This window comes from Camponotus floridanus, unplaced genomic scaffold (genome assembly GCF_003227725.1).
Source record: "Camponotus floridanus strain SB8 unplaced genomic scaffold, Cflo_v7.5 scaffold132, whole genome shotgun sequence".
NCBI lineage: Eukaryota > Metazoa > Arthropoda > Insecta > Hymenoptera > Formicidae > Camponotus > Camponotus floridanus.
Genome location: NW_020229251.1, coordinates 65,751 through 92,081, shown reverse-complemented (window position 1 = coordinate 92,081; position 26,331 = coordinate 65,751). Strand labels below are relative to the sequence as shown.

The window sequence follows — 26,331 nt, the reverse complement described above, 5'->3', positions numbered from 1 at the left end:
TAGATTTTCGATACGGAAAAGACGAAGAGCAGGCATTTCTAAGTTTAAAATTCGCGCTGAGCAATAAACCCGTTTTAAAATTATATAAAGTCGGAGCTGAAACGGAGTTACATACAGACGCTTCAAAATTCGGTTTCGGTGCAATTCTATTGCAGAAAGATGATTCGGATAACACTATGCATCCAGTTTATTATGCAAGCGGCAAAACCACCTCAGCCGAAGAGAAATATACTAGCTATGAGCTCGAAGTACTTGCAGTTGTCAAAGCGTTGAAAAAATTCCGAGTATATCTACTAGATATTCGCTTCAAAATCATCATTGACTGTAAGGCGTTTACTCTAACAATGAATAAAAAAGATTTATGTGTTCGTGTAGCTCGGTGGGCTCTAGCCTTAGAAGAATATGATTACGAAATTCAACATAGACCAGGAAAGAATATGATGCATGTAGACGCGCTAAGTAGAAATTCCCTCCCAGAAGTTCTACTTGTCGAGCGAAAGTAACGACGGTTTAATTGCCAAATTTAAAAAAGCTCAGAGTACCGATTAAGATCTGCAGAAGATTATTAAATTAGCGACACTCAATAAAGCCGACGGATATTTATTAAGAAACGATTTATTATATAAAAACGACAATGGCGAATTATTGTTAGGAGTATCTAAGATTTTGCAAAGTTCGATAATTAGACAAGCGCATGAGCAAGATCATTTCGGTGTTAATAAAACGAAAACGCTAGTACGTAGAGATTATTGGTTTAAGAATATGCGACCGAAGATCGAAAAGATTGTAATGAGTTGTATAAATTGTATTTTAGCGGAACGAAAGCAAGGTAAACAAGAAGGATTTTTAAATGTAATTGATAAGGGAGATGTACCACTACATACGTATCACGTAGATCATCTAGGTCCGATGCCAAGTACAAAAAAGAATTACCGCCATATTTTTGTTGTAGTCGATGCGTTTAGCAAGTTCGTGTGGTTGTACGCTAGGAAATCAACCGACGCTGCCGAAATAATTGATCGTTTACGTAAACAGTGTATTGTGTTTGGAAATCCGTATAGAATTATATCAGATCGCGGCGCAGCATTTACGGCCGGCATGTTTAAAGAATATTGTAACACGGAGAATATCCAACCATCTCTTAATAACTACCGGAGTACCTAGAGATAATGGACAGGTCGAGAGGGTGAATCGTACCCTTATACCATTGTTAACAAAATTGTGGGCTCCAAGACCGGAAGAATGGTTTAAGTATCTCGACGCTGCTCAGAAATATCTAAATTCTACGCCAAATAGAAGCACTGGTCGGTCACCGTTCCAACTGATACTCGTATGCGTTTACAAGAAGACCCATAAGTACGTGAGATGCTCAAGAATGAATGGGCGCGAATATTCGAAGAAGACCGCGACGATGTTAGACGGAAAGCGAGAGAAAAAATCACTAAAGTACAATGAGAAAACGTAAAAAAATTTTAATAAAAGACGAAAGGTAGCATTGAAATACACAGATGGAGATCTCGTTGCAATTAAGCGCACACAGTTTGGTCCAGGATTTAAGTTTCGCAGTAAATTTCTCGGTCCGTATCGTGTTGTTAAAGTAATGCGTAACGATCGATACATGGTTATAAAAATAGGCGACCATGAAGGGCCACAAGAAACTTCAACATCCGCTGATCATATGAAACCCTGGGTGCACTTCGACGATTTGGATGAATTGGAAAGTGAAGACGAAAAAGAGAAAATTACTTATGAACAGTCGTGAACGCGACATTCGAGGGCGAATGTCTGGCAGGACGGCCGAAGTATAGGATATTTTCGAGTACATATACCGACCAACCCGTTCACGTACTATCCGCTCACGGTTGCACCGCTTGTAAAACCCGAAGCGTCTCGCGCTGTGTTATTCTTTCCGCGTGTGCATCTTTTCGGACGTCCCGCGCGGTTCTTGAAACATCTTGTAACAATTGACGATACGCGACGGAAGGACGAGTGTGAACTGCAGCGATGCAGTTCAGACAAAAGGTAGTTCTAAATGTTCGCTCGAAGGGTCGAGACGTGCTCCACTGTACTCCAGCTTTGTAATTATACTCTGTATCATATACCGATTCCAATAAATTATACTCGTAGATAACATCCTACATACATTCTTCGTTTACGCCGTATGCCAATTTTGAAACATCTTCGCAATAATTTTGTGGGGTACGTAATAAACTTTCGTCTTCGAAAGTTGCAGAACGCGTATTTGATTTTACAGCACGACAAATTCTACAAAAATAATCACTAGAAAAACTTTCATTGAAACCTAAAAGACCATTAAGTCCCAAATTATCACCTAAAAGTGCTATCATAACAAAATAAAGAATATGTTCATTACCATTTCACGAATAACAATTCCTTCATTACTTAAATATTTCAATTCCTCTATTACATATCGAAAACATTTTGCGTTCCCAAAATACGAGGTGTGGCAATAAAATAACCGGATTGGTGCTGCTACTGGCAAACGGCGAGCCGGCCGCAGCAGATCTGAACATGTCTGTGCTTGTTCATACCTTCACTAACATAATCTCGATTCGCGCGTTTGTGCGGTACTCAGTCTCACCATAATTATCGCCCGAGTAAGTTCTTGTTTTAACTTGCCGTCGAATGGAGCAAAAAGTTAACCTTAAGTTTCTTGTGAAACTCGGAAAAACCGCAACAGAAGCCCATGCTATGTTAAAGGAAGTGTACGGAAGTGAGTGTTTATCGCGCACACAAGTTTTTGAATGGTGTAAAAGGTTTAAAGAAGGTCGTGAAATGACTGAAGACGATCCACGCTCTGGACGGCCTTTAACATCAAAAACAGAAGACAACATCGAGAAAATTGGTAAATTGATCCGTGAAAATCGTCGTCTGAGTATCCGGGCTCTTGCTGAAGTCTCAGGAATTAATAGAGAAAGTATCCGTCAGATTTTGCATGAATCATTGAACATGAGAAAAGTTTGCGCGAAAATGGTGCCAAAACTTCTCACTGCAGAACAAAAGGAATTGAGAATGAACATTTGTGTTGACCTTTTGAACAACATTAGCGCTGATCCAGGTTTGTTAGACAGAGTGATTACTTGCGACGAGTCGTGGTTTTTTACCTATGACCCAGAAACAAAGCGTCAGTCGATGCATTGGAAGAGTCCGAGTTCACCGTGTCAAAAAAAAGCCAAAATGTCAAAATCAAAATTTAAGGCCATGATGGTTGTTTTTTTTTGATATTCGAGGAGTTGTTTACATTCACTGGGTCCCCGAAGGTCAGACTGTTAATCAACATTATTACATTGAGATCCTGTCCACCCTTCGTGAAAGAGTGAGAAGGCGAAGGCCCGAACTGTGGAAGAACAATTCTTGGATGCTCCACCAAGACAATGCATCATCACATTCTGCGTTGTCTGTGAAGTCGTTTTTCGCGAAACACAAAATCACAGTGTTGGACCACCCACCCTACTCGCCCGACCTGGCCCCCTGTGACTACTTTTTATTTCCAAAAGTAAAATCAGAGCTAAAGGGGACAAGATTTCAGAGTGTAGAGACAGTAAAAGCAAAAGCGACGGAGGTACTCAACAGCCTAACGGAAGCGGACTTCCAGCACTGCTTCCAACAATGGAAAATACGTATGGAGCGGTGTAGGGATCGCCAAGGAGAATATATAGAAGGAGAAAATTTGTATAATGTAAATAATAATAAATAAAATGTTTTTTAGCACCAGTCCGGTTATTTAATTGCCACACCTCGTACATACGATCTGATGAATTTATCAGTTGTACTAAAAAAATATTTTCTAATAATGAAGCATATTGCGAAGCCAAAATTGCGATTGAGCACAGAGACCACGTCGCCTTTCAACGGAAAAGTTAAAAGCGACGAAGAAGGAATTCGAGGCCATGCTGCGCCTGGGAATCGCTCGCCCGTCACAGAGCTCCTAGGCATCGCCCTTGCACATGGTACCGAAAAAGAGCCGACGACTGGCGGCCTTGCGGAGATTATCGCGCTCTGAACGCGAGAACCTAACCGATATCCAGTGAGGCACATCCAGGATTTCTCCCAGTCACTTCATGGGAAAAACGTTTTTTCCACCATCGATCTGGTACGAGCCTTCAATCAGATTCCGGTCGCGGAGGAGGACATTCCAAAGACAGTCATTACGACGCCTTTTGGACTCTTCGAGTTCGAATTCATGACCTTCGGTTTGCGTAATGCAGCGCAGACTTTCCAGCGCTTTATTGACGAGGTGCTGCAAGGGCTGGAGTTCTGCTACGCGTACATCGACGATATCCTCATCGCATCAACATCAGAGGTAGAACATCTGAAACACCTGAGAATTCTGTTTGAGCGGCTGAAGAAGTATGGTGTCATCATCAACCCAGCAAAATGCGTATTTGGACAGCCCGAAGTTAAATTTCTCGGCTACCTCGTTTCCGGCGCAGGGACTCGCCCGCTACCGGAAAAGGTCGACGCCATACGGGCCTATCCACGACCCGACACCGTGAAGAAATTACGTCAATTCTTGGGCATGTTGAATTTTTATAGAAGATTCTTGCCCAAGGCTGTAGAGATTCAAGCACCGCTTAACAACCTGCTGCTAGGCAATGTTAAAGGGAAGTCGCCAGTCAACTGGACATCAACGTCTATAGAAGCATTTGAATCAAGCAAGGAATGCTCAGCCCAAGCAACCTTGCTGGCTCATCCCGAGCCCGATGCACCGCTCGCAATCTTCAGCGACGCGTCAGACTACGCAGTCGGAGCAGCCCTCCAACAACGGATCGGAGATGCCTGACAACCCCTTGAATTCTTTTCCAAAAAGCTAAGTCCTGCGGAAGCAAAATACGGAGCCTACGATCGGGAGTTACTTGCTATTTACCTAGCAATCAAGCACTTCAGACACACCGTGGAGGGACGGTCGTTCACAGTCTACACGGACCACAAACCTTTCGTCTATGCGTTTCACAAGAAGACGGTCCAATGTTCACCTCCTGTTCAGACACCTGGACTTCATCAGACAGTTCACCACCGATATCCGCCACGTTTCCGGGGAGGACAACGTGGTAGCAGACGCTCTGTCGCGCGTGGAGGAAGTTCAGCGTACTCTCGATTTCGAAGCCTTGGCAGCAGCCCAACAAGAAGATGAAGAGCTCCGGCGATACTTGGAGGAAGACTCCACCCTCGTACTGAAAAAGGTGTGCATCCCTGGCACCGACGTGGCAGTATTTTGCGACGTCCCATCACAAACAGTGCGGCCCTTCGTTACTCAAGAGTTCAGGAAAGTCGCATTCGACTCACTGCACCAGCTGTCTCACCCGGGAATCAACGCGACGGTCAAGCTCGTAACTCAGCGTTACGTATGGCCGTCGATCAAATCTGATTGCAGACAATGGGCCCGCAGCTGCATCCAATGCCAACGCGTCAAGATCTCTCGCCATGTCTCCTCACCTGTCGGCACATTCGCACCACCTTCTGCCAGGTTCGAACATATACATATAGACATTATAATCATGCCACTGTCAGAGGGATGCCGATACTGCCTGACTATAGTAGACCGATACTCTCGCTGGCCAGAAGCTGTTCCCCTGCACGACCAAGAAGCTTCAACTGTCGCACGTGCTCTCTACGATGGATGGATATCTCGGTTTGACACGCCATTGAGAATAACCACGGATCAAGATAGGCAGTTTGAGTCATATCTTTTCAAGCAATTGAATCACTTGTTAGGTACGACTCACCTAAGAACAACCGCATACCACCCTTCAGCCAACGGCATGGTTGAACGGTTACACCGTCAACTAAAAGCAGCAATCATGTGCCAACAGCAACATCGATGGACACAGAGCCTTTCTACCGTCTTGCTGGGCATCCGCTCAGCCTGGAAAGAAGACCTGCAAGCCACGGCAGCCGACATGGTCTACGGGAAGTCGCTACGTCTTCCGGGCGAGTTCTTAGGATCTCTACACCGCGACAACGCAACAGACAACGTAACAGATTTCGTCAAGGAGCTACGCCAACACCTGAGGGAATTGAGACCGACGAAGGTATCTCGCCATGGTACGGGTAAGACGTTCGTGTTCAAGGACCTTGCTACCTCGGAGGAAGTCTTTGTACGCCACGATGGTCTCAAACAGCCTCTGCAACAACCGTATGACGGCCTATACAAAGTAATTAAACGAGCAGAGAAGACGTTCGTGGTTCGCATGAACGGCCGTGACGTTACGGTTTCCATCGACCGCCTTAAACCAGCATACATCATGGCCGATGATCCACTCGTCTCTCAGGAAAGCAACAACGATCAGGACGTTCCAGGCCCTTCCGAAAAGAACACAGTAATCACAGACCTACCAAATACACACAAACACACATAGCAGAAAACAATACTAGAAAACTCGACCAACCACATAACCAAATCAGGCAGACGTATCCTTCCCGGACCGGCTACAGGGAGGATTTTCATAAATTCTTATATATCGTTAAACACTAGCAAGAGGGTACTGTAGGGACAATTGTCTTCTACTCCGCCCGCGTTACACACACACGCACACGTTCGGAAATCCTAACAGCTTTCTAATTCCCGCATGCATGCATCCGCTTTCACCTCCACAGATTTACAACCCTTGCATGTTCCGCAGCCGTATAGATTGCCATGTAACATTTGGCAAACACACGGCTTTTCCTTACGCAACCCGTCCCTTGTAAAATTTCTCCTTCCATAAAAAAACTCCTCTCGGTTCGTGCATGCCGAACCCGGATTTTTCCAGAGAGCAGTAACTTTTCCGCCTCCAGACACATCACTTGCTCGCATACAGTACACATCCACACCTACACATAGTATACAGGCATTCGTAATTGTAATTAGAAGTAAATACAGAATTATTGTTTATCATAACGTTCAGTTTTAATTGTGTTTTACCCACACATTTATATGTCATCTCAAATGGATGATATGATTTTAAATGTTTAATATATGCTCGAGTATCTCCGAAAATCTTTTTTAAACAAATTCGACAATCCATTTTTGGCTAAAGCAATCTTTTAAAATACGATGTTAGTATTTGAAAAATTATTATTTAAGCGTAATATTTTATGTTTTAAAAAGGCGCAAGAAAATTAATTGTTACATATGTCAAAAACAAATAATAAAAGTTAATACTAAACTAATAAAACTTAATACTAATGAGAAAATAAGTTCGGTATATATATATATATATATATATATATATATATATATATATTATACAATAAATAGCAATAAATCAATATTACTAAATAAAAAGTAATAGATTTTCAAAAGAGCAAATGATACAAACAAGTTGTGAAAACAAGTTTTCAGACTTATACACAATGAAGACTAACCTCTTTTTATTTTATTTAATGCAGTGCACAGAAAGGGAATGTTCTCATCCCAAATTGTATGGATCTCATAAATTCCCCACTGAATTAGATACCACATATTTTCACATTCTTTCGAATAACACGCATTAAATGTTACAAAAATCTTGAAAAATACATCCAATGCTTTTAATACCGTCGGCATAGAATACAATGTTGTATCGAGTCGAATGTATACATTGTCGATTGCAGTTATTTCTGGTCCAATGATGATTACAAAAGGTTGCATCGTAAGGTTCATTTGACGCATTTTATTTTGTTTGTCCTGACATATTTTTTCAATATCGCCAGGTACCTAAAGTAAATTACAAAAGGTAAGAAACCTCTAATTATAAATGTTAGTTTAACTTTAACAAATCTTTTTAAAAAACTGAAAAAGCGCCCAGTAAAAATGTCTGTTGTAAAAACACTTCTATATATACATCATTGTCTCTTGATAAAATATCAATTTCGATTTTTTTTTATTTCGAATCTGGAACAAGAATGGAGTTTAACTTACTTTACAGTGTATTAGAATTCCTTCCTGACTTTCCGAGATTGTAGGTTTCCACATTCTTTTCTTGTTCCCAATTTTAAAAGTAATTTTACTTGATTTAGGAGCTACAACACTTGTTAAAAGCCATATTTGAAGGATTGTTTTCGAATCTATGAGGAAATCAATAGATATGTATTAATAGAAGAAATATTAAGACACAGAGTGTCTAATAATAACCATATATATGAAACATATCTGTATGTGTGTATCATTTTTATTACAAATTAAAATAAAATTTTTAATGTACGAATTTTAATGTACGAATATTTACCTAAGTTTAAATGCTGTGCATTCATTAAACTTTCATAAATGTTCCCTCCTGCAGATAAATTTTTTTTAAAATAAGTGAAAAATTTACGTTCCAAGATTTCAATAACTTTTCTTTATATTGAGGAAATTTTCGATCAAAATCCCTTTCAATCTATAAGAATAAATACAAATTATTATACCTACGTGAACTTAATAAATTATTAATAAAGATTATTAAAGATTTAATACTCAAATTTATAATATTTTGTTTGTAGTTGTTAGTAGTAAAATTTGCAGTTAAAAGTCTTTTTAAAATTATTTTTAATGTTCACTTCCTTTAATAAAGATTTTAAATGAAAAAAATCATACGCTTTATTTCCGTGCTTGAATTGAGCTCTTATTAACTCATTCTCTATTATTTATATTTTAAATATAGTCTTATTTAAAAATAGTCTTATTTTATCATAAAGCCTTATTTTATTATATTATTTCAAAATAAAGACATTTACCAATATATAAGAAGAATCCAATTTCAATATAGACCACTTTATAAATAAGTCATTAACATTTTTGTATATTTTACTAGCGCAATCTTCAACGCGTAATATATATGACGCATCCCATTTTTCATTAACTTCATTCTGTCATTTTTGGTTGTGGATCAACCAAATTCTATGTTCTTCTGCGATTTGTTGATCATCAGCTGAGAAGAATTTAAAAAATTTTTAAAATTAATATTTATTGGACCAGTTATATATTTTTCAAAAATTCCATGATAAATCTTAATACAAAATATTAATACCTTGGCTTACAATAACATTTTGTTCAATGTGATTATTATTTTTCAACTTGTCAGCATAACGGATAAATTTTAATGCATTACGAAATTTATCGACCAATTTTCCTCTTGAGATACCAGCTTTATCAATTTTTGAATACTTTTTTCGTATAGGTGGCATATAGTAAGTTTCTTTACATTCTTTTGGAAATAACTCAATTATTTCCTCTGTAATTTTAGCAAAATCTTCGTTTTGAAGTGTTCTTTAAAAAAAGAAAATTTAATATGTAAATAAATTGGTATATAATTCGGCTCTATGTATTTAAACAACATAATAATTAATATGTAAATATCACGATATAGAGATATAGTAAATGTAGATTATTGGATCTCAAATGAAAAAGATATTTTAATAATACATAAAAGATAAAATATTGTAAAGTAACACAATAAAAAATTATAGACAAAATAACATATAAATATACCTGATATTTAAATTCAAAAAGTATGATATAATTATATCACATAAAATGGATTGGCATTGAGACGTAATATTTCCTCCATGTTGATTTATTAGTATCAGAGAATTACCGAAAGCTGTTTTTGATAATATTTCCTTTAAATTAAATTCCACTGTTTTTAAATTTAGTCTTGTTTTCTCTACAAGTGGTTCATATGGTAATATTTCTTTATTTTCGACTAAAGAATTATTCACATTTTGACAGTTATCGCTAATATCTTCTATGACAATAGCATTCTCAGGTTTTGTTGGAAGATTTATTAAATCAACAAGAATTGAATTATTTATATTATCATTCTCTGTACTAAAACTTGAACAATCAAAGTCAACTGTTTTATTGCGAATCTGTAAAAATAATTCAAATTTTTATTATTTTTCCATTTTATAATTACACTGATTAAAAATAGTAGCAAATAGAATCAGTTTAATTACATAATAATTAATATAAAAAATAGATAAAAAATATATAAATAGAGAAAACATACGTTGTAGTCATTGAAATGTCTGCGTAGTTTCAATCGATTTAAAACGTTGGGAATCAATTTATTGAAATCAGACGAATTACATTCGTTTAAAAGATCGCCCAAATCATCTACACTTTTAATATCATTCGCTACATAAAGAAAATATAAAATGTTAAATATAAGAAAATCTCAAATGTAAATATAAATTTATATCAAACTTCAGTGTAAATAAAATAAGAGAAAAAACGAATTATATATTTATATAATAAATTATAATTTATAAAAATGTATTAATTTATTGTGCACAACAAATAAGATTCAAAAGATACGAGTAAATCAAAAATATCCAAGGTTGGTTAAATAATAAATAAGATAATAAATAATAAATAAGATAATATTATAGTTATAAAGAAATTTTTATTCGAAAAGAAATAATAAATTAGAATTATCCCAACTCTTTAAAAGAAAATCCATTTCCTCGAAATGTTTCGAAATATCCAATTTTGAGCAGAATTAGTCTTCGCACATAAATGCGTATAATAATCGATGCGTATAATAATCGATGCGTATAATAATCGATGCAATTACTTCGGAAAATGCTCGAATGGATGTTACGGATGAGATCGTGGCAACAAGACCATCTTTTGTTTCATAAAAAAAAGAAAAGAAAATAAAGGAAGAAAAGAGCGATGACAGAAAATGAACGTTGTTTCGCTAGCGAAACGACGTAACGCACTGAATCGAGCGAAAAGAAGTTTTAGGCATACCAATGGAAAGGAGGGTGAGGGGGACTGAATATTCGTGTAACCGAAAACATTCTGTTTTGCTTCAGGTTTTTCTACACAGGTCCGATCTGTGTTTAGAAGCTTCTTTTCGATTCAGTGCGTTGCGTCGTTTCGATAACGAAACATCATTCACTTTCTGTCGACAATCTTTATACGCATCGATTACAGCAGCAGAAATGTCTGCAATGATTTGTTATTTAACTTTTATTATAGGAGATTTAATTCCTTATGATAATGAAGTTTGGGATTTTTATCTTATACTTTGTGAAATTATTAATATCGTAACAGATACAATTATTTCAAACGTTCAAATAAATTTCCTTAAAGGGTTAATAATTTCTCATCATGAAATGTATATACGATTATTCAATGATCATCTAAAACCCAAATTTCATTTTATGGTACATTATCCAGAAATTATTCGAAGAATGGGACCTCTTAAAAGTTTATCTTCTATTCGATATGAGGGATTTCATAAAATTTCGAAGAATTATGCGTTTATCGTAACATCAAGGAAAAATATAACATTAACATTAGCGATCAAATTGCAATTGCATTCTTGTTATAGATTTCTTTGTAAAAGAGGGCTTAACGATATAATTGAAATAAGTCCAGAAATAAGATTAGTATAAAGTGATTCGGATGCGCATTTAATAACACTCATTCGTAGGAAGACATTGGCAACTTGTTTCAACTCAATTTTTACGAATGTATCCCAAGTAGATGATAACAATTTAATGGAAGTTGCATGGGTTCGATATAATAGCGTTGTCTTTAGACCTACCCTAACAGCACATGATATCCTGCGTATCATCCCATTTTCATACTCATTATACTGTGATCATCCGTAAGATACTGAGAACAACTCTATAATATCTCTTATAGTATGATTCGGTTTTCTATCGCGTGCGTACAATCTCAGAATTTACTCAAAGATACGGTAAAGATACGTACGCCTTTCTATCGCGGGCGTATAATCTCAGGTTTGACGCCAAATATGGAAACGGTACATACGTTCAACGCCATCTGCATATGTTCCTGTTCCGGTCTCTTCCCGCTTGCTCGGTAATCGATGGAGTAAGAGATTTCAACGTGTTATCAAATCGAAGGTAATCCTTTTTTTCTTTAACTTTTATCTTACATATAATAGTAAATAAAGTTTAACAGACAGATTTTATATATGATTTACGTAATATTTTGTATATTTTTTACATACTTATAAAGCTTTTCTGCTTAGAATAGTTTAAGGTTATATACACAAAAAATGTAAAAATATAACATTTTTAATACATAATTAGTATAAAATATCTTACAATTAGATATACATCTCAGATATATATTTCGTATCAACAGAATAGTTTTACAAATTTAGAACGTGTTCAGGAATATCAAGCAAAAGTTCAAGTTGAACCTAAAACCGCGAGCATTCTCCAAGTAGCATTTCGGCGAGCTTGTTTCAGAAAAGAAATCGTATCAATAAAAAAAAAAATGCTCGGTTCGAGGTTCAAATTTAACTTTGGTTTGATCTGGACACAATAATATAATAATATACAAAGTACAATAATATTACAATAATATTATTATGCTTTGCGTAAAACTTAATTGCACTATTTCCTTCTCTGGTTTGTCAAATATGCAATACATTTTCTTTATTATTTTTAAAACGTCTTAAAATGATATATGTATATAAATATATATAACTTTCAGCAGCGTTCTTCGCAGTATTCTTCGCAGTGTTCTCTCTTCGCAGAGTTCTTCGCAGTATTCTTCGCAGTGTTCTCTCTTCGCAGAATTCTTCACAGGATTCTTCGCATGTTCTATACAGTGTTCTTCGCAGAGTTCTTCGCAGAGTTCTTCGTAGAGTTCTTCGTAGGGTTCTTTGCAAGGTTCTTCACAGAATTCATGTTTAAATTTATTGAGACAAATAGTCTCAAACAAAGTTGCTGTATTATATAATTGGCATGGTGCCAAAAAAAAAAGAATTTTTCCCAGCTGAACTTGTGTCAAGTAATATTAAGTAAGTAAACTATTAAGGGGGAATACGCAGTCAGGCGGCGCAAAAACAGGATTTTTCTCAAATTTTTTAAAAGGAAACTAATAAAGTTTTTTATTTACAAATTCTTTTGCATAATATTAATCAACAATTTAAGAATATTTCGTAATTTTTTTATTAAAAAATAATAATTATAATTGTTGTGACTATTTTAATATGGCTCCTCAAAAAATTCCGGTGGACACTGTAACTCGAGGCAGGATCATCTGAAATAAAAAATCCAAAAACATTTCGTTAGTAGATGACTTTGCCTTCCGTGTGAACGAAGGATTTTTTTGATGATTAGAACTTGTTTTAAAAAATAAAATCGGTCGATTTTTTAAGCAAAAATCGTGACTTAAAAGTTCTCTAAACTTAAAAGTTCTCTAAAAAATTCAAAATTTAATTTTTTTCAAAATCCTTCGTTCACATGAAAGACAAAGTCTTCTACTAACGAAATCTTTTTGGGTTTTTGATTTCAGATGATCCTGCCTCGAGTTACAGTGTCCACCGGAATGCCACTTTTTTTTAGGAGCCATATCAAAATAGTCACAACAATTATAATTATTATTATTTCTTAATGAAAAAATTACAAAATGTTCTTAAAATGTTGATTAATATCATGCAAAAGTTTGTAAATAAAAAACTATTCGTTTTCTTTTAAAAAATTCGAGAAAGACCCTCTGTTTTCGCGCTGCCTGACTGCGTATTCCCCCTTAAGGAACAATTTTTTTCTTCCTAACATTATTAAGGCTCTTGAATATTTTGATAAAACTAAAAATTACTTTTGATACACTTGTAATACATTATATTTTAATTTTCTGAAAAATATTAAAAATTTTTGAAATTGTAATAGTCATATTAATATTTTTCAATTATATCCATCATAATTACATACGAGTCTTAAAAACAAAATTAAAAAGAAGAAATTTCATTTTATTCTATTTTATTTAAATTACATTTTGCAAATGTGTTAGAGATGCCTTTTATTCAAATAAAAAAGAAGTTGAAATAATGAATAATTAATTTCAAAAAACATATTTCCTTCTGTTTTAGCTATTGTAAGAAACGCGCATGAAGCAGCAAAGGATGAGCACATATCTAATACAATAAAAGTATGGTTAGCTCACGCTAAAGAGCGTATTGATAGAGAGAAAGAAAAAAAAAAGAAAAATTCAGAGGGATCGAAACGATCCTCCGGAAGAACTAGAAGAGCCCTCTGACTGAATGTGATAATTATCTTGTCAACGTATTTAAATAAGACACGTTAGCGCAAGAGCCAAAGATTACAATTAAGAATTTTGCTTTTTTCAAATTTTGTTCGAGTTATGATGAAAATCTTTATTTTGAGAGTTAACGATATATAGAGAATTTACTTTTTCTTTTATTTATAAATGTTATATATATATACATAACATATATGTAATGAAGAATAATGTGTTCATAATGTATATGACACATATTTTGAAGTATCTTAACGTTTTTGCAATAAAAACATCAATAAAAAATCAAAATTGACATATTAATAATCTAATCCTAACCTAACCTAATCCTAACCTATCCTGTTCAATGCGTGAGCACGCGCGCACTTGGCGGTATATATGCGTGCGTGTATAAATGATCTACTGCAATCTTCCTATTTTCATCATTTTCTGAAACTGTCCTCCAACTATAGACATTCGCGGAGAAATACTATGGAAGATGCTACCCAGGACATCATTCGCAGAACGTACTGCGTCAATCGCAGTACGTTTGAGATTGTTCTGAGAATATACACAATATACTTTTGCGATATTCTTAGAACATTCTCAGAATCTACTTGTGCTGTTAGGGTAAATATGTGATGATTTCTAATGCTGATGAAAATAATTTGTCATTCGGAATAATGCAATGTATTATTTTAAAGAGCAGAGAATTTTTTTATGTTGTATATAAAAAGTGTATTACTTTAGGTTTAGATACTCATTTTAAAGCTTATGAAATCGAATTGCCACGTGAGAATAGTACATATGAAATTTACACAGTTGATATTTCGAAAGAATTCAATGTAAGAACATGCAATTTTCATATTTCTGGCGAAGGTCGATATTTTATTTCAATATTCGATGTTTAAGAAATAATATCTTAGTGTTAATATTAATGTTCTGATAAAACACTTGTTCTAAAATATAAATTATAAAAAATATATATATAAATATATGTATTTTAATATTTAAAAAAACGGTTCTTATGTAAATATTATAATAAATCTTTTTCAATATTTCAATATTGACTTGTTTTAAATTTATTTCACATATTTTACCACTTTTTATCATAATATTAAAAATATTATTTATTTAAATATTTATTAATAATTATCAAATCATTTATTTATTTCAATTAAATATTTAGTGATAGTAAATAAATTGCTCATTTGTTTTAACTAAATATGTAGCTCTAGTAATTAAATGTTTGGTAACTATTATAAAATTGCTTATTCTATTAAATTAAACATTTAGTAGTAATTATCACAGCTTTAATTTCTCCTTAAGATGATTTAGTTATAATTACCAAATATCTGATAATACTTATCAAATATATTATCTTTTACTATCAAACATTTAATTACAATTACCAGATTTTTAAATTTCTCGTTATCATGATTTAATTATAATTACTGCCAATTCGGTAATAATTGCCAACTGTTTTACACGTTTTATCTTACCAAAATTTGTTAATAATTAACAATTATTTTATCAAACATGTTGACTGAACTAAATCATTTAATGATAGTTATCAAATATCTAATAATCTTAAATTGAATGATTTAGTAATATTTACAACATATTTAATAACAATCATCAAAGATTTTATGATAAATATTAAATATTTAATAATTGTTACTAAATTGTTTAATTGATTTAACTGCAAACAAAATTTGTTTGAAACTAGACCAATTGAAGATTTAGTAATTATTATCAAATATGGTAATATTTATCAAATATTCAATTAAAATTCACAACTAAATATATTTGATAATTATTACCAATGAGTTTTTTCAGTGTGTAAAACGAAAATAGCGTAACACCGGCTAAGTGCGTGACATTTTTGCTCCTGGGCGATGTTCGATAGTGTAGTCATATGATTGTAAGAATAGTGCCAACTTGATATGCGTGGATTTATGTTTTGTTTGTTTAGAGTTAATCGAAAACTATCGCAACAATTGTCTGCTTGGAAATTCGGCGCAGGAGCCTGTGATCGACATATTCAAGATACAATAGCGAATGCCTCACGTGCTGTTGAGCGAAATCAAAAAGTTGTCGATGCTGCGTGCTCTGGAAAGCGGACGATATCTCAGCATGACTTTTCGCTCGTGGGATCTGTACGAGTATCCGCTATTGCAGTTTACAACCAAGTATTCGTGGGCCATTAAGACTGCAACTCAGCTGGAGAAACCACGATACGTTATCTTCGCTCTGCAAACAGGTCGGAAGAATGTCATGTCTAAGGATATGAGTGCATTCGACAACTGCAATTTGATCTATAACGTGAAACTCTATCTGAATTCGGAATATTATCCGTACGACGATATGAATCTGGATTTCGAAAAAGGCAGATATGCCATTCTGTATGAAACATACGCACGCTTCTGCAAGAATTATTACGGACACGAGTATCTCGAGCCGAGTCTCGCCGTCAGGACGTTTCTCAACGGTTCGTTCGTGATTATCGATTGTTCTCGACAAAACGAATCGGTCAAGAGCGCGACCCTGGATGTGAAATTGGAATTCGAGTGTAAGGAGAACGTGCCGCCGAATACCACTGCGTACTATCTCATCATACACGATCGCATGATCTAGTACAATCCGTTGTACGCAAAATCACCTAGGCGATAACATCGACAGAAGAGAGAGGGGAGGAGGAGCAGGATATAAAGCAAAGTGTTGCGAGATGATTTTAAAGTTTTGTCATTCCTCTCGACTGATGTATCGAAGAGAGAGAGATTTCGCCATGTCTGTACCAACGTTTGTGGATCTGCAAGGTTTTACCATCGGCAAACTATTCTTCGTGAAGGAAGTGGCAGTCTTGAGAAAGGGATATGTTCTATCGCATTACTTTTTCGCAAGTCCCGTACCGTGGAGCGTGCTTACAAAATCTGATCAACGTCAAGTTTCATGGTTGACTAGAAATCATCACGGATTACAATGGGAAGACGGAAACGTTCCGTATGGTTTGGCTCAGCGTGTAATTACAACAGCTGTCGTTGGTACGATACACGAAGAAGAAGAAGAAGAATCGTCTGTCGTATACGTTAAAGGACTTGAAAAGCGAAAATGGTTGACCGATATATTAGACGATGTGAGGAATGGCTATATTATTGAAACCTTGGATGCAGATTACGAAGATATTGATGCTTTAAATAAATTAGATATTATCAATAGTATGCGATGTGGAAAACATGTTAAGAATTACGCATTACAAAATGTATTTAAAATATTTAACTGGTGGTCGCAACGCCAGAAAGAATTGCAAGAAAATAAAACAAATATGTAAACATTAATATGTATTTTATCTCTTATTTCCCCTCCCTAGACCTTTCCTTGCGTTTCTAAGAATATTTTATCTGAGCGTTATTTCACCCTTCTCCTAAAATTCAAAGCATTAGAAGCATTGATCCCCCCACCACATTATACTTTTGGAAGATGAGCGTCACGTATACCCGGTTAATTCCTGTACGATCAGTCTCGCGTTAACCGCTCGTGGTTCACTTTTCATAACCTTCAAAGAAATGTACTACGTCGAAAGAAACAGTAGCGGCAGCGACGTCGGAAGACGCGTGAATAATAATTACGTGCCGGGTCGTAATAAAACTTCATCGTTTGAGAACAAATGTGACGAGTAAGTTTCATTTAACTTTTTTTCTATTTTTATAATTGTATTATTATTACTATTATTTAATTTTAATTTTTCTATAGCATTTCGTTGGAGCGTCGTGCGACTCGTATACTAGGTAGACGATACGCATTGACAGCTACGGAATTCAAATTTCTCGAAATTGGTATCAACGTGGGTCCACCGAGTTACGTGGAGATTGCCATAGGAGATCATCGAGGAAAGGAACTGATATTATCTGTTGAAACGTGGAAAGGACTCTACGAGCAATGTCGCAATATTCAAAATTTACTTCGGAACGACTCTAAAGATGACTACAATTTCATAAGTTGGACCGCTAACAGTGAGAGTTCGTACGATTAACGACGTCAAACTCATAAGTCTCGAATCTTCGGATGTACGCATGATGATGGTCGAATCGACGTTACATCGTATGTTCGATCTCGATTAATACATAGATGTAACTTTTGATCGATTAGATAAAATTATCCAAACAGTTGATGTCAAATTTACGCAATTCTGCAATATCGCGTCCTCTGTAACGGATCCGAAAGAAGTATCATATGTAATACGCACGAGTGATGTTTTCAACAAGCATCAATTCGTCGATTGCGAGCTGGCAGTTTTAGCTTTTAATTCTTAATATGTAAGACAAAAATTATATTTGTATACTAAATATATAGTTATAAATCTATATCAGAATAAATAGTTATAAATCTATATCATGATGTACTTTCTTTGCATTTGACGCGCTCTCCCGTCCCAGTTTTCATGCATAGCTTCTTGCAAGAGAATTATCATGAGAGAGCAAACACTAGGAAAGAAAGAAAGAGACAGAAGGAGTGATACGGTGCACGTGAGAGAAGAGATATCACGCAATGAAAATATTTTTGATAATTTAAATATAATTTTTTAATAGTTTTCTTATAATTTAGTAATAAATGGAGCAATGAAAAGAGAGGAATTTTGAAAATAAATAAGATTTTTTTATATTAATTAATTTTTAATCAAATAAAATAAAATGTGTATTATACATAGTGTGCAAAAGAATTTAAAATATACAAAATATAAATGTGTATTATACATAGTGTAAAAGAAATTTTAAAGAATTTAAAATATAAATGTATATTATATAAGGTGTGTAAAAAAAAGATACTGTAAGAAAAATTTAAAAGAATTTAAAATATAAATATGTAAAAGATAATATACGAATAAAATTTAAAAGAATTTAAAATACACAATATATACAATTATATAATACAATTATAAAAGTATAAAAAAGAATACAAAATATAAATGAATAATATAATAGGAGGGCGATGGCAACGACGATATGGTGGTGGTGTCGATGAGAGGCGATGGTGCGGCGGCCGGTGGAAGAGTGGTGACTCTTTCTGCACATAAAAAAATTTATTAATTATTTGAATAATTTGAAAATAAATACCTACACATGCGACCTACCTCCAATTAATGATCAGCATCCGTATCAGAATCAGAATCAGAATCATAACTGATGATATATTCTAGATAGTTATGCTGATGGATTCCTCGCATCCTTTCGGAACATGCTTCTCGATTTCCGCCTGGTAAACAGCAATCTCTGCAAATGGCTGCCTCTAGTTTGTTCCTCTCTCTGATCCGTATATACGATTGTAGATCGGAGGTCGCGGTTAGAGAATTTCTTGTATCAAGTTCGTGATTTCTTAAATATTTTAACATCGACATGTTCATTGATTTTTTTATCACGTTGCTCGCACTTTATATAGTCTTATTCAATGTTTTTTTCACAGCGTGCATTGCGGACACATGTTGCACGGAAATGATATAGTGAGTTCAGATATAGTGGTTCTCTACAATTGGAACAGTATCGTCCATCCGTTGCATCCAATGTCTCTCAATTGTATGCTCTCGAACTGCATACATAATTTGGGGGTCTACACCTTGCAGCTCAATCATGCAGGACGCACATACGGCTAAAGCGCCGCCAGTCGAATAATAAAAATATATAGTGCAATACTTTTTACGTCCGCTTAACGCATTGATCTCTGCTATAGATACAACTTTGTTTCTGACTTGTGTAAGGTCCTCACTGCAGTCACTGTCGGACGATAACACGTGATCTTCGTCTTCCATTTTATATATATTATCTGTTACGTTCCCCGCGCTAAAAATTTTACCCACTGCAGATAAATACGACTAACTAATGTACCGATACCAGATCTCGACCACACCATCTTAAGCTAAAACGTAACGTTACCGACCAATCCTCAAGCTAGTTCACGAAAACGCCGAGAGATGGCCAAGATGCCACCCCCACCACCGGAAAACACCCCCACGAGTTTAACCCTTTCCATCCCTGACCCGCACAAACCAAGGGACCTCGGGTCAGTCCCAAAAATCTTCACTTCTATCTCGAGCGCCGAGCGAGCCACTTCTCTTCTAGAAGTGCTCCTCAGACCCGCGATACTATTTCCATTCCGATCGTGTTTCTATTTCCGACTTCGTTACCATTTCCGACAATTTATTGTAATTTTACTATTTCTCGATTGCGATACTACTACCGTTTATACTATTATATCCAGCGTCCGCGCCGATAGCTCTCGAACCGAAGCGACACTTGTAACACTACCATCGTAAGTAAATAAAATTGTAAAACATATACATACATACATCGGTGTTCATTAAATACAGCCAGCCCCTTGTTCGCATCTCCTTAAGATTCGGAGTAAACCTTACAACATTTTTAATAACCCTGGTTTCGACCATCAGAGATTAGTGGTAACACGGTGCTTACTCTCAGCACGGTTATTCGCTGCCTCTTAAATCCGCTGTTTGGTGCTAATACCCAGCACATCCAGCACTCCTTTCCTTGAGGGAACTCCGGTGCGAACAATCGCACGCTGTTCCCGAAATCCGTCACAATCCTATGGTCGAACCCAGCGCAATTATATTAATATAATCTTTTCTGTAGATGCCCAAAGCAAGGAGAGGCGGACATCTATATCACGCGCGCAAATTGTACTTTAATTATAAATACGACCCTGTTACCCAAGAGGACAGCGACTTATTGGGAACAGAAAGAATAGGTTTTGACCCTGAATACGAAGCATACTTCGATCCGCGACTTGCCATAAAGGAACCTAAGACCCTAAGGAAGGACATCAGAATTAAGACGATAGAATATTTTCCGTGGCCGCGTGAACTGAAGGTAATAGATACCAGTCCGTTTCTACCGCCCTTGGAATACGCAGCAGGAAACCCGAGGAGAACCCGGTATCTCCAACTCCGTGCGGAAGTATTGCATACCGCGTACGGGGCTAGCACTCCCGAACATTGGGGAACTGCGGATCAACCTATTATACTAGAATAACTTTCACATAACGAACTCTGCACTCAACACGCTCAAACAGGAAGGCCGAAAACAAAAAGGGGACCACTCGATTTCATTTTTATTGCTCCCAGACGAGGTAACCCTTTTTTTTATTGCCCCTAAGACCTCCGCTACCTGACCCCAAGTTTTCCCTCGTCTAGCAAGGAATCAAAGAAATTATTTTCCAATGAAATCAGTCCTACAAGTGTTTAATTTTCCTTCAATCTTGTAACTTATTAATTATAAATAAATTTATAAAGCTATAATCTCATCGTCTTTACTAAATTAGACTATATCCACATGAATCCCGAAACCGTCCGCGACGAAGTACGCCAAAGGGTTCGAAACATCCGTTGCACATACATCTCCGGATTCGCACACCGAACCCATCTAATCTCTTATTGCGCTTCTTGCTTCATAACCTCGGATAGTCGGTAAATAGTTCTGTAACATCGCGACTACCGGTAACTAGCCGACAGGGAAATTTTTTCGTGCCCATTCGGTCCGTCCCACAGGTAGAAATCCATCGTCCAGATACCCTAGCCGTTGGGTAATCCCTAGGAGCCGAGCTCCTGAAATAACGGCACTGTCCGGCGCATAGTCCGAGCACTCGAAAGAGCCGCGACCCCACCGGGACGTAACATATCACACAATATATATTATCACACTTTCTGATAGAACACTGTACTTTCTGACAGAACACTATCCTTTCTGACAAAACACTATACTTTCTGAGAGAACACTACTTTTGCTACCGACGTGTCGATGCGCTTTCAAATCATGTACTATGATCTGCTGCGCTTTAATCCTTCTTATATTCGACCAACAAGCTTTCAGAGATTGTCGAGGACACAAAAGAAATTTTCTTGCAAATGTATCTAGGATCGTAGAAAATGTGCTATTATATTACACAGATTGCTTGAAAAGGTTGGACTGAAATATCTCAAAAATGTAAGTTTATGAAATAAAGTTATAATAATATATAAGGATAAAAAAAAAGTATAAAAGGTTTATTATAATATCCCATTTGTGTAAAAGGTTTTTTTTTATAGTATCCATTTGCAAAAAAATGTCTTTTGTGTCCCCGATAATCTCTGAAAGTTTATCAGCTTACTCTATATTGTTTATACGTCGAACGGAAAAAAAACCTAGAATTATCTATATTAGGGGTGTACCTCGAGAGCAGCCGAACATTGGCGCTAATATGTAAACGGGGAAGGGGAGGGAGGAGACAAAGGAGACACCTACGATTAGTCAATCAAAGCCTGTTGTATCCAATTGTATTGCGTCTAATCGGACAATCCCCAGACAAAGCAGCCGAACACTGATAACAAAAATAAAATTAAATAAGATAAGATAAAATAAAATAATACAAAAGGACAAAATGATTTTTTGGGTTAAGCTCATAATCCTCTTCAAAAGAATACCACCACTCTTTTTGTCCTTTTGTTTATGATTGTCATTCAACGTGAGTCACCCACCCCGCAACCCCCGCGTGACGTCATACCCCCGTTCCGCTGAGATCCCTCGCACCTCACCTCCCTGAGAGGACCTGAGTTAGAACCGGCCTAGTATACCTACTCACAAAGATCTTATAGAAAGATTTTCCAGCGGACATCGCATTACTTGGCACTTCATATCGCTAGTAGCATTTCGGTAGTTTATGGGAGTCCACGGTTAAGATCTTCAAGCATCATTTCCGACGCGTAGTTGGCGAGTCTTTATTTACATTTGAAGAGTTTACTATCGAACACGTTTACTATCGAAGTCGAGGATATCCTCAATTCCAGACCTATCATCCGATCCGAACGACATGATGGCATTGACACCCGCTCATTACTTGATCGGCAAGCCGTTAACAACCCTCCCGGAGGGCGACATATCATCTGTCCTAGTTAACCGATTGTCTACCTGGCAATGCATCACAAAGGTACGACAAGATTTTTGGACTCGCTAGAGCCTCGAATATTTGAATGAGCTTCAAAAACGATATAAATGGACCAAATGAAACGGAGCTCAAGGTCGGAACGGTCGTGCTCGTAAAGAACAAGAACCAGCCATGTTTGCAATGGGTGCTAGGAAAGATCATCAAATTATATCCAGGCGAGGACGGGATAACACGAACCGTCACCGTCAAGACTTCTACCGGGGAGCTGAAGCAAACAGCTAAACTTCTATGTCCGTTACCGACTGACTAATAATCATGCAAATGTAAATGCGAATGTAAATGCGGATGCGAAAACGAAATGAGTCATAATCATTACGTCTAATCTACTTGTAAACGATATATCTATATACTGATCGTTACCCTTTCAACGGGGGGAAGTATTTCATCGTAGATATAAAAAGTCGTGCACGACATAAGCGTATAGAAAAAGAAAAGAGAAAGAAAGCGTCGTAGACACACATACATATACAGAACAGCACACATAGAGTGGTGGCATAATACCAAACGTTAAGCGCTTTTGTTCCCAAAACAAATTTCCGCGTTTTTCGCGCCTTTGTTCCGATATACGTTGTCGTCAATCCGCGGATGGGTGAATCTAAGGCCCACCAATGAAAGGATTTTTCGGATGTATCGGTGGAAAATCTTGGATCCGCGGTCACCGGCATTCAGTCAGTCGACTTCTAAACTAACAGAGAGCGTGTTCTCTAAGCGAATATTCGAACATATATCAGAGTTATATTCAAACATTATATCGAGCATATATCAAGCATCCAATGTGACGTGACGCTTTTTAAGCTCCGTCACGATTTCCCTGCCGAGGGACAACAGCGTGCGCGGGGTCGTCTTTCGCGCCTGAGAGGAGACTACCGTTACTTATTATTCAATTGTTTAGACTTATTTTTTAGCAGAATTTAAGACCCGCGATTCAAATACGGCTACTGTGCGTGCGTGCAAGATCGACAATTTGTAAAGGAAGCTACCGCAAGATACCGAGGATACCGCAAGAATAAGGTCAAGTAATAAGGTCCCGCGCCGCCGCTCTTAATAATGTAATTGGAGATTAAATCTGCATTATTTCAGATTGAAAAAGAAACGGCAGCGAATCCAGACGACGGTGCTGAAAGCAATTTTCCAGGCGGCCGATTGGAAAATAGAAATCTCGGAAGGAGACGCGGATACGGCCTGGCCACGTCCCTGAGAATCGGCATCATCCTGAATTACCGTCGCTTATGAATACTGGGCCCCTGCGTAAGGGCAACGCCGTACAACATCAGCAACTTTCGAGGGGGCGGAGAATCAACCCCCATTTTTTCGCGAAATTGACAAAATGCGCGGAAGATCGGCGCGGGATTCGAGGGCCTTGCGAGCACAGACGAAGATCGTCACTGTACGGTGAGCTAGTGTCCTGTGCACATCAGCAGAAACTTGGAAGAGACGACCCTGAGGGAGCCGCCACCTACAATAATTGTAAGCCGTCGCACAGGTAGCCGATTAGTAATTTTCCTCCGGGATCAGCTGGTGTCATCGTGCTGAGATACCGTTGCAGGGCGGCTATCCTACCGTAAAGATTACCGTAAAGTCTGATACTTGTACCGTAGTTGTCGGGCGCCAGCTGTCCCCGGGGTCGCGGATTTGTCCCTCTCAGAGGTGTTCATGCCGACAGTCCGTATTATTGTGTATCGTTTCCGTACCGTTTAAAATTGTACCGCTCCTGTTAACATTGCGTGTATCGATACTCCGAGCGTGACGCAGAAATTTTTGGTCGAGTATATCGCATACCGGAAGGCGGGATTTGAGCGAGTAATTTCTTCGCGAGCGTGTGTTACCGAAATTAAGAGAACGGCTCTGCAAGAATATTACCCTATGCGAAATCTCCGCCGAAAAGTATTACCGTATCACTTGTTTGAAATTTCCGTTACGCGAATGTCGAGCTATTGTTACCGAAACAAAAGGTCGTGCTACGACCGTTACATCGGGTAAACAGTTTCCGTCTACACCTCCTTGAAGATACCGTTAAATAAAGCTTTGTTTTCCATCAAAACTTTGTCGAAAGTCATTGTTAATTGCCGTAAGAAAAGGTTCGATTCGAGTTATATCGAACTTATATAAAATACGTATACCGTCTATTTTGAATTAGAATTCTGTTCATTTCTTAGTTGTCTATTGTTCTTTACCGTTAATTATTCTTGGTCGTAAACGTTACCGTCAAAATTGTATGAAAATTTAGGTTCGATTTATATCGATATTTAGCACGAGGCTCACGCCTCCAGAAGTGTTCATAAACCATCCGCGTATAATAGTCTGAAAATCGTAAAACTCCTGTATACTAGCTGGTTACCGTTAATTACGTTGATTACCGCCATAAAAACTAATTGGTAATTATACCGAAATTTGTTAGCGAGACGAACGCCTCGACGTGCGATCTGAAATCGGACGTAATTCGTTCTCAAGTTTTGTCAGATATTTCGTCGCTAATGTTCACTGCTTTCTGTTACCGTAATTATTGAGAGACTAAAACTATTTCCATACCGTTTTTTTTTCTTTTTTTTTAGTGCCGACTCAGAGTCGATATTTCAAGTAGCATTTCTGAGATTTTTGTATCTGACCTTTGCATCAGCCGTTATAACGTGGCCTTTGTTTCCGAAATTCATAATATAACCGTTATCTTTCGAAATTTATCTGCTTTCTTTTATTATTGTATTTTGTGGTTTGCTTTCTTGTATATTTACCGATATATTTACCGATTTTATATCTATTATATTAAATTCCTTCATATTATATTAAATTCGATTATACTGTTAATTGTGTGTGTATTTTAACTTTACAATATATGTAATTATTTGTGAACAAAATAACTGAGTATTAGTCATTTCTCTCTCCTAAAGATAATCTAGCGCTCTCTCCCCCTTACTGTAAATAATTCACAAAGAACTCTGCCCCTCTGCCATAAACTGAGCTTACCGCTACCGTTTCGATATCGTGGCGCGGAAATACCGCGCCTGGCGCCCATATCCTATCTCCTTTTTTTTTGGAGATCCTGATACTGTACGTTACCGCCATTTTAAGATACCGTTACCGCCATTTTAAGATCCCGATACCGCCAATTACTGACCCCGCCAAATTTGCACGCTACCTCCTCGGGAGCGGCGTTCCCGAGGCGGGCGATGGCGTCGCACCAAATTAATACATTCAAATTAATACAATTACACGTCGCGATCCGAGTCATCTCCAAGGCGTCATCGCGATCCGAGACGACGCTCGAAGTGTTATCGCGATCCAGAGTGATTCGAGGCGTTGTCACGACGAAGTGTGTGTGTCTAATGCGTTGTCGTATACGTTATCATTGTGATCCGAGCAGTGACTCGAGACGTTGT

At 36.9% G+C, this 26,331-nt stretch overlaps 2 protein-coding genes and 1 long non-coding RNA gene across 8 annotated transcripts in view; 1 reads left to right on the top strand and 2 right to left on the bottom strand.

The window, feature by feature from the left end:
* LOC105254912 overlaps positions 1–26,331 on the bottom strand; it is a 183,469-nt gene that overhangs the window by 112,710 nt on the left and 44,428 nt on the right. The window contains exon 6 of one of the 5 annotated variants that reach the window (XM_025406099.1): positions 12,953–12,994. The exons of the other annotated variants lie outside the window; for them this stretch is intronic. Within the exon in view, the coding sequence (XP_025261884.1) occupies positions 12,991–12,994 (4 nt within the window). The 3' untranslated portion in view covers positions 12,953–12,990. Of the gene's footprint in view, positions 1–12,952; positions 12,995–26,331 lie in introns of those variants that run through there. 5 annotated transcript variants of the gene reach the window in all.
* On the bottom strand, positions 6,569–8,277 carry LOC109610488. Its single transcript, XM_025406101.1, has 4 exons — positions 8,211–8,277; positions 7,904–8,049; positions 7,369–7,699; positions 6,569–6,834 (listed from the first exon to the last, which is right to left on the bottom strand). Exons 1-4 carry the CDS (start codon positions 8,233–8,235, stop codon positions 6,569–6,571), a joined length of 768 nt encoding a protein of 255 aa, XP_025261886.1. The 5' UTR covers positions 8,236–8,277.
* LOC112637110 lies at positions 11,672–14,123 on the top strand. Of its 2 annotated transcripts, none has more exons than XR_003122418.1 (3): positions 11,672–11,844; positions 12,446–12,752; positions 13,824–14,123. It is a non-coding gene; the product is annotated as an uncharacterized LOC112637110 (long non-coding RNA). The 2 variants fall into 2 exon arrangements; XR_003122417.1 differs by having other exon boundaries at positions 12,443–12,752.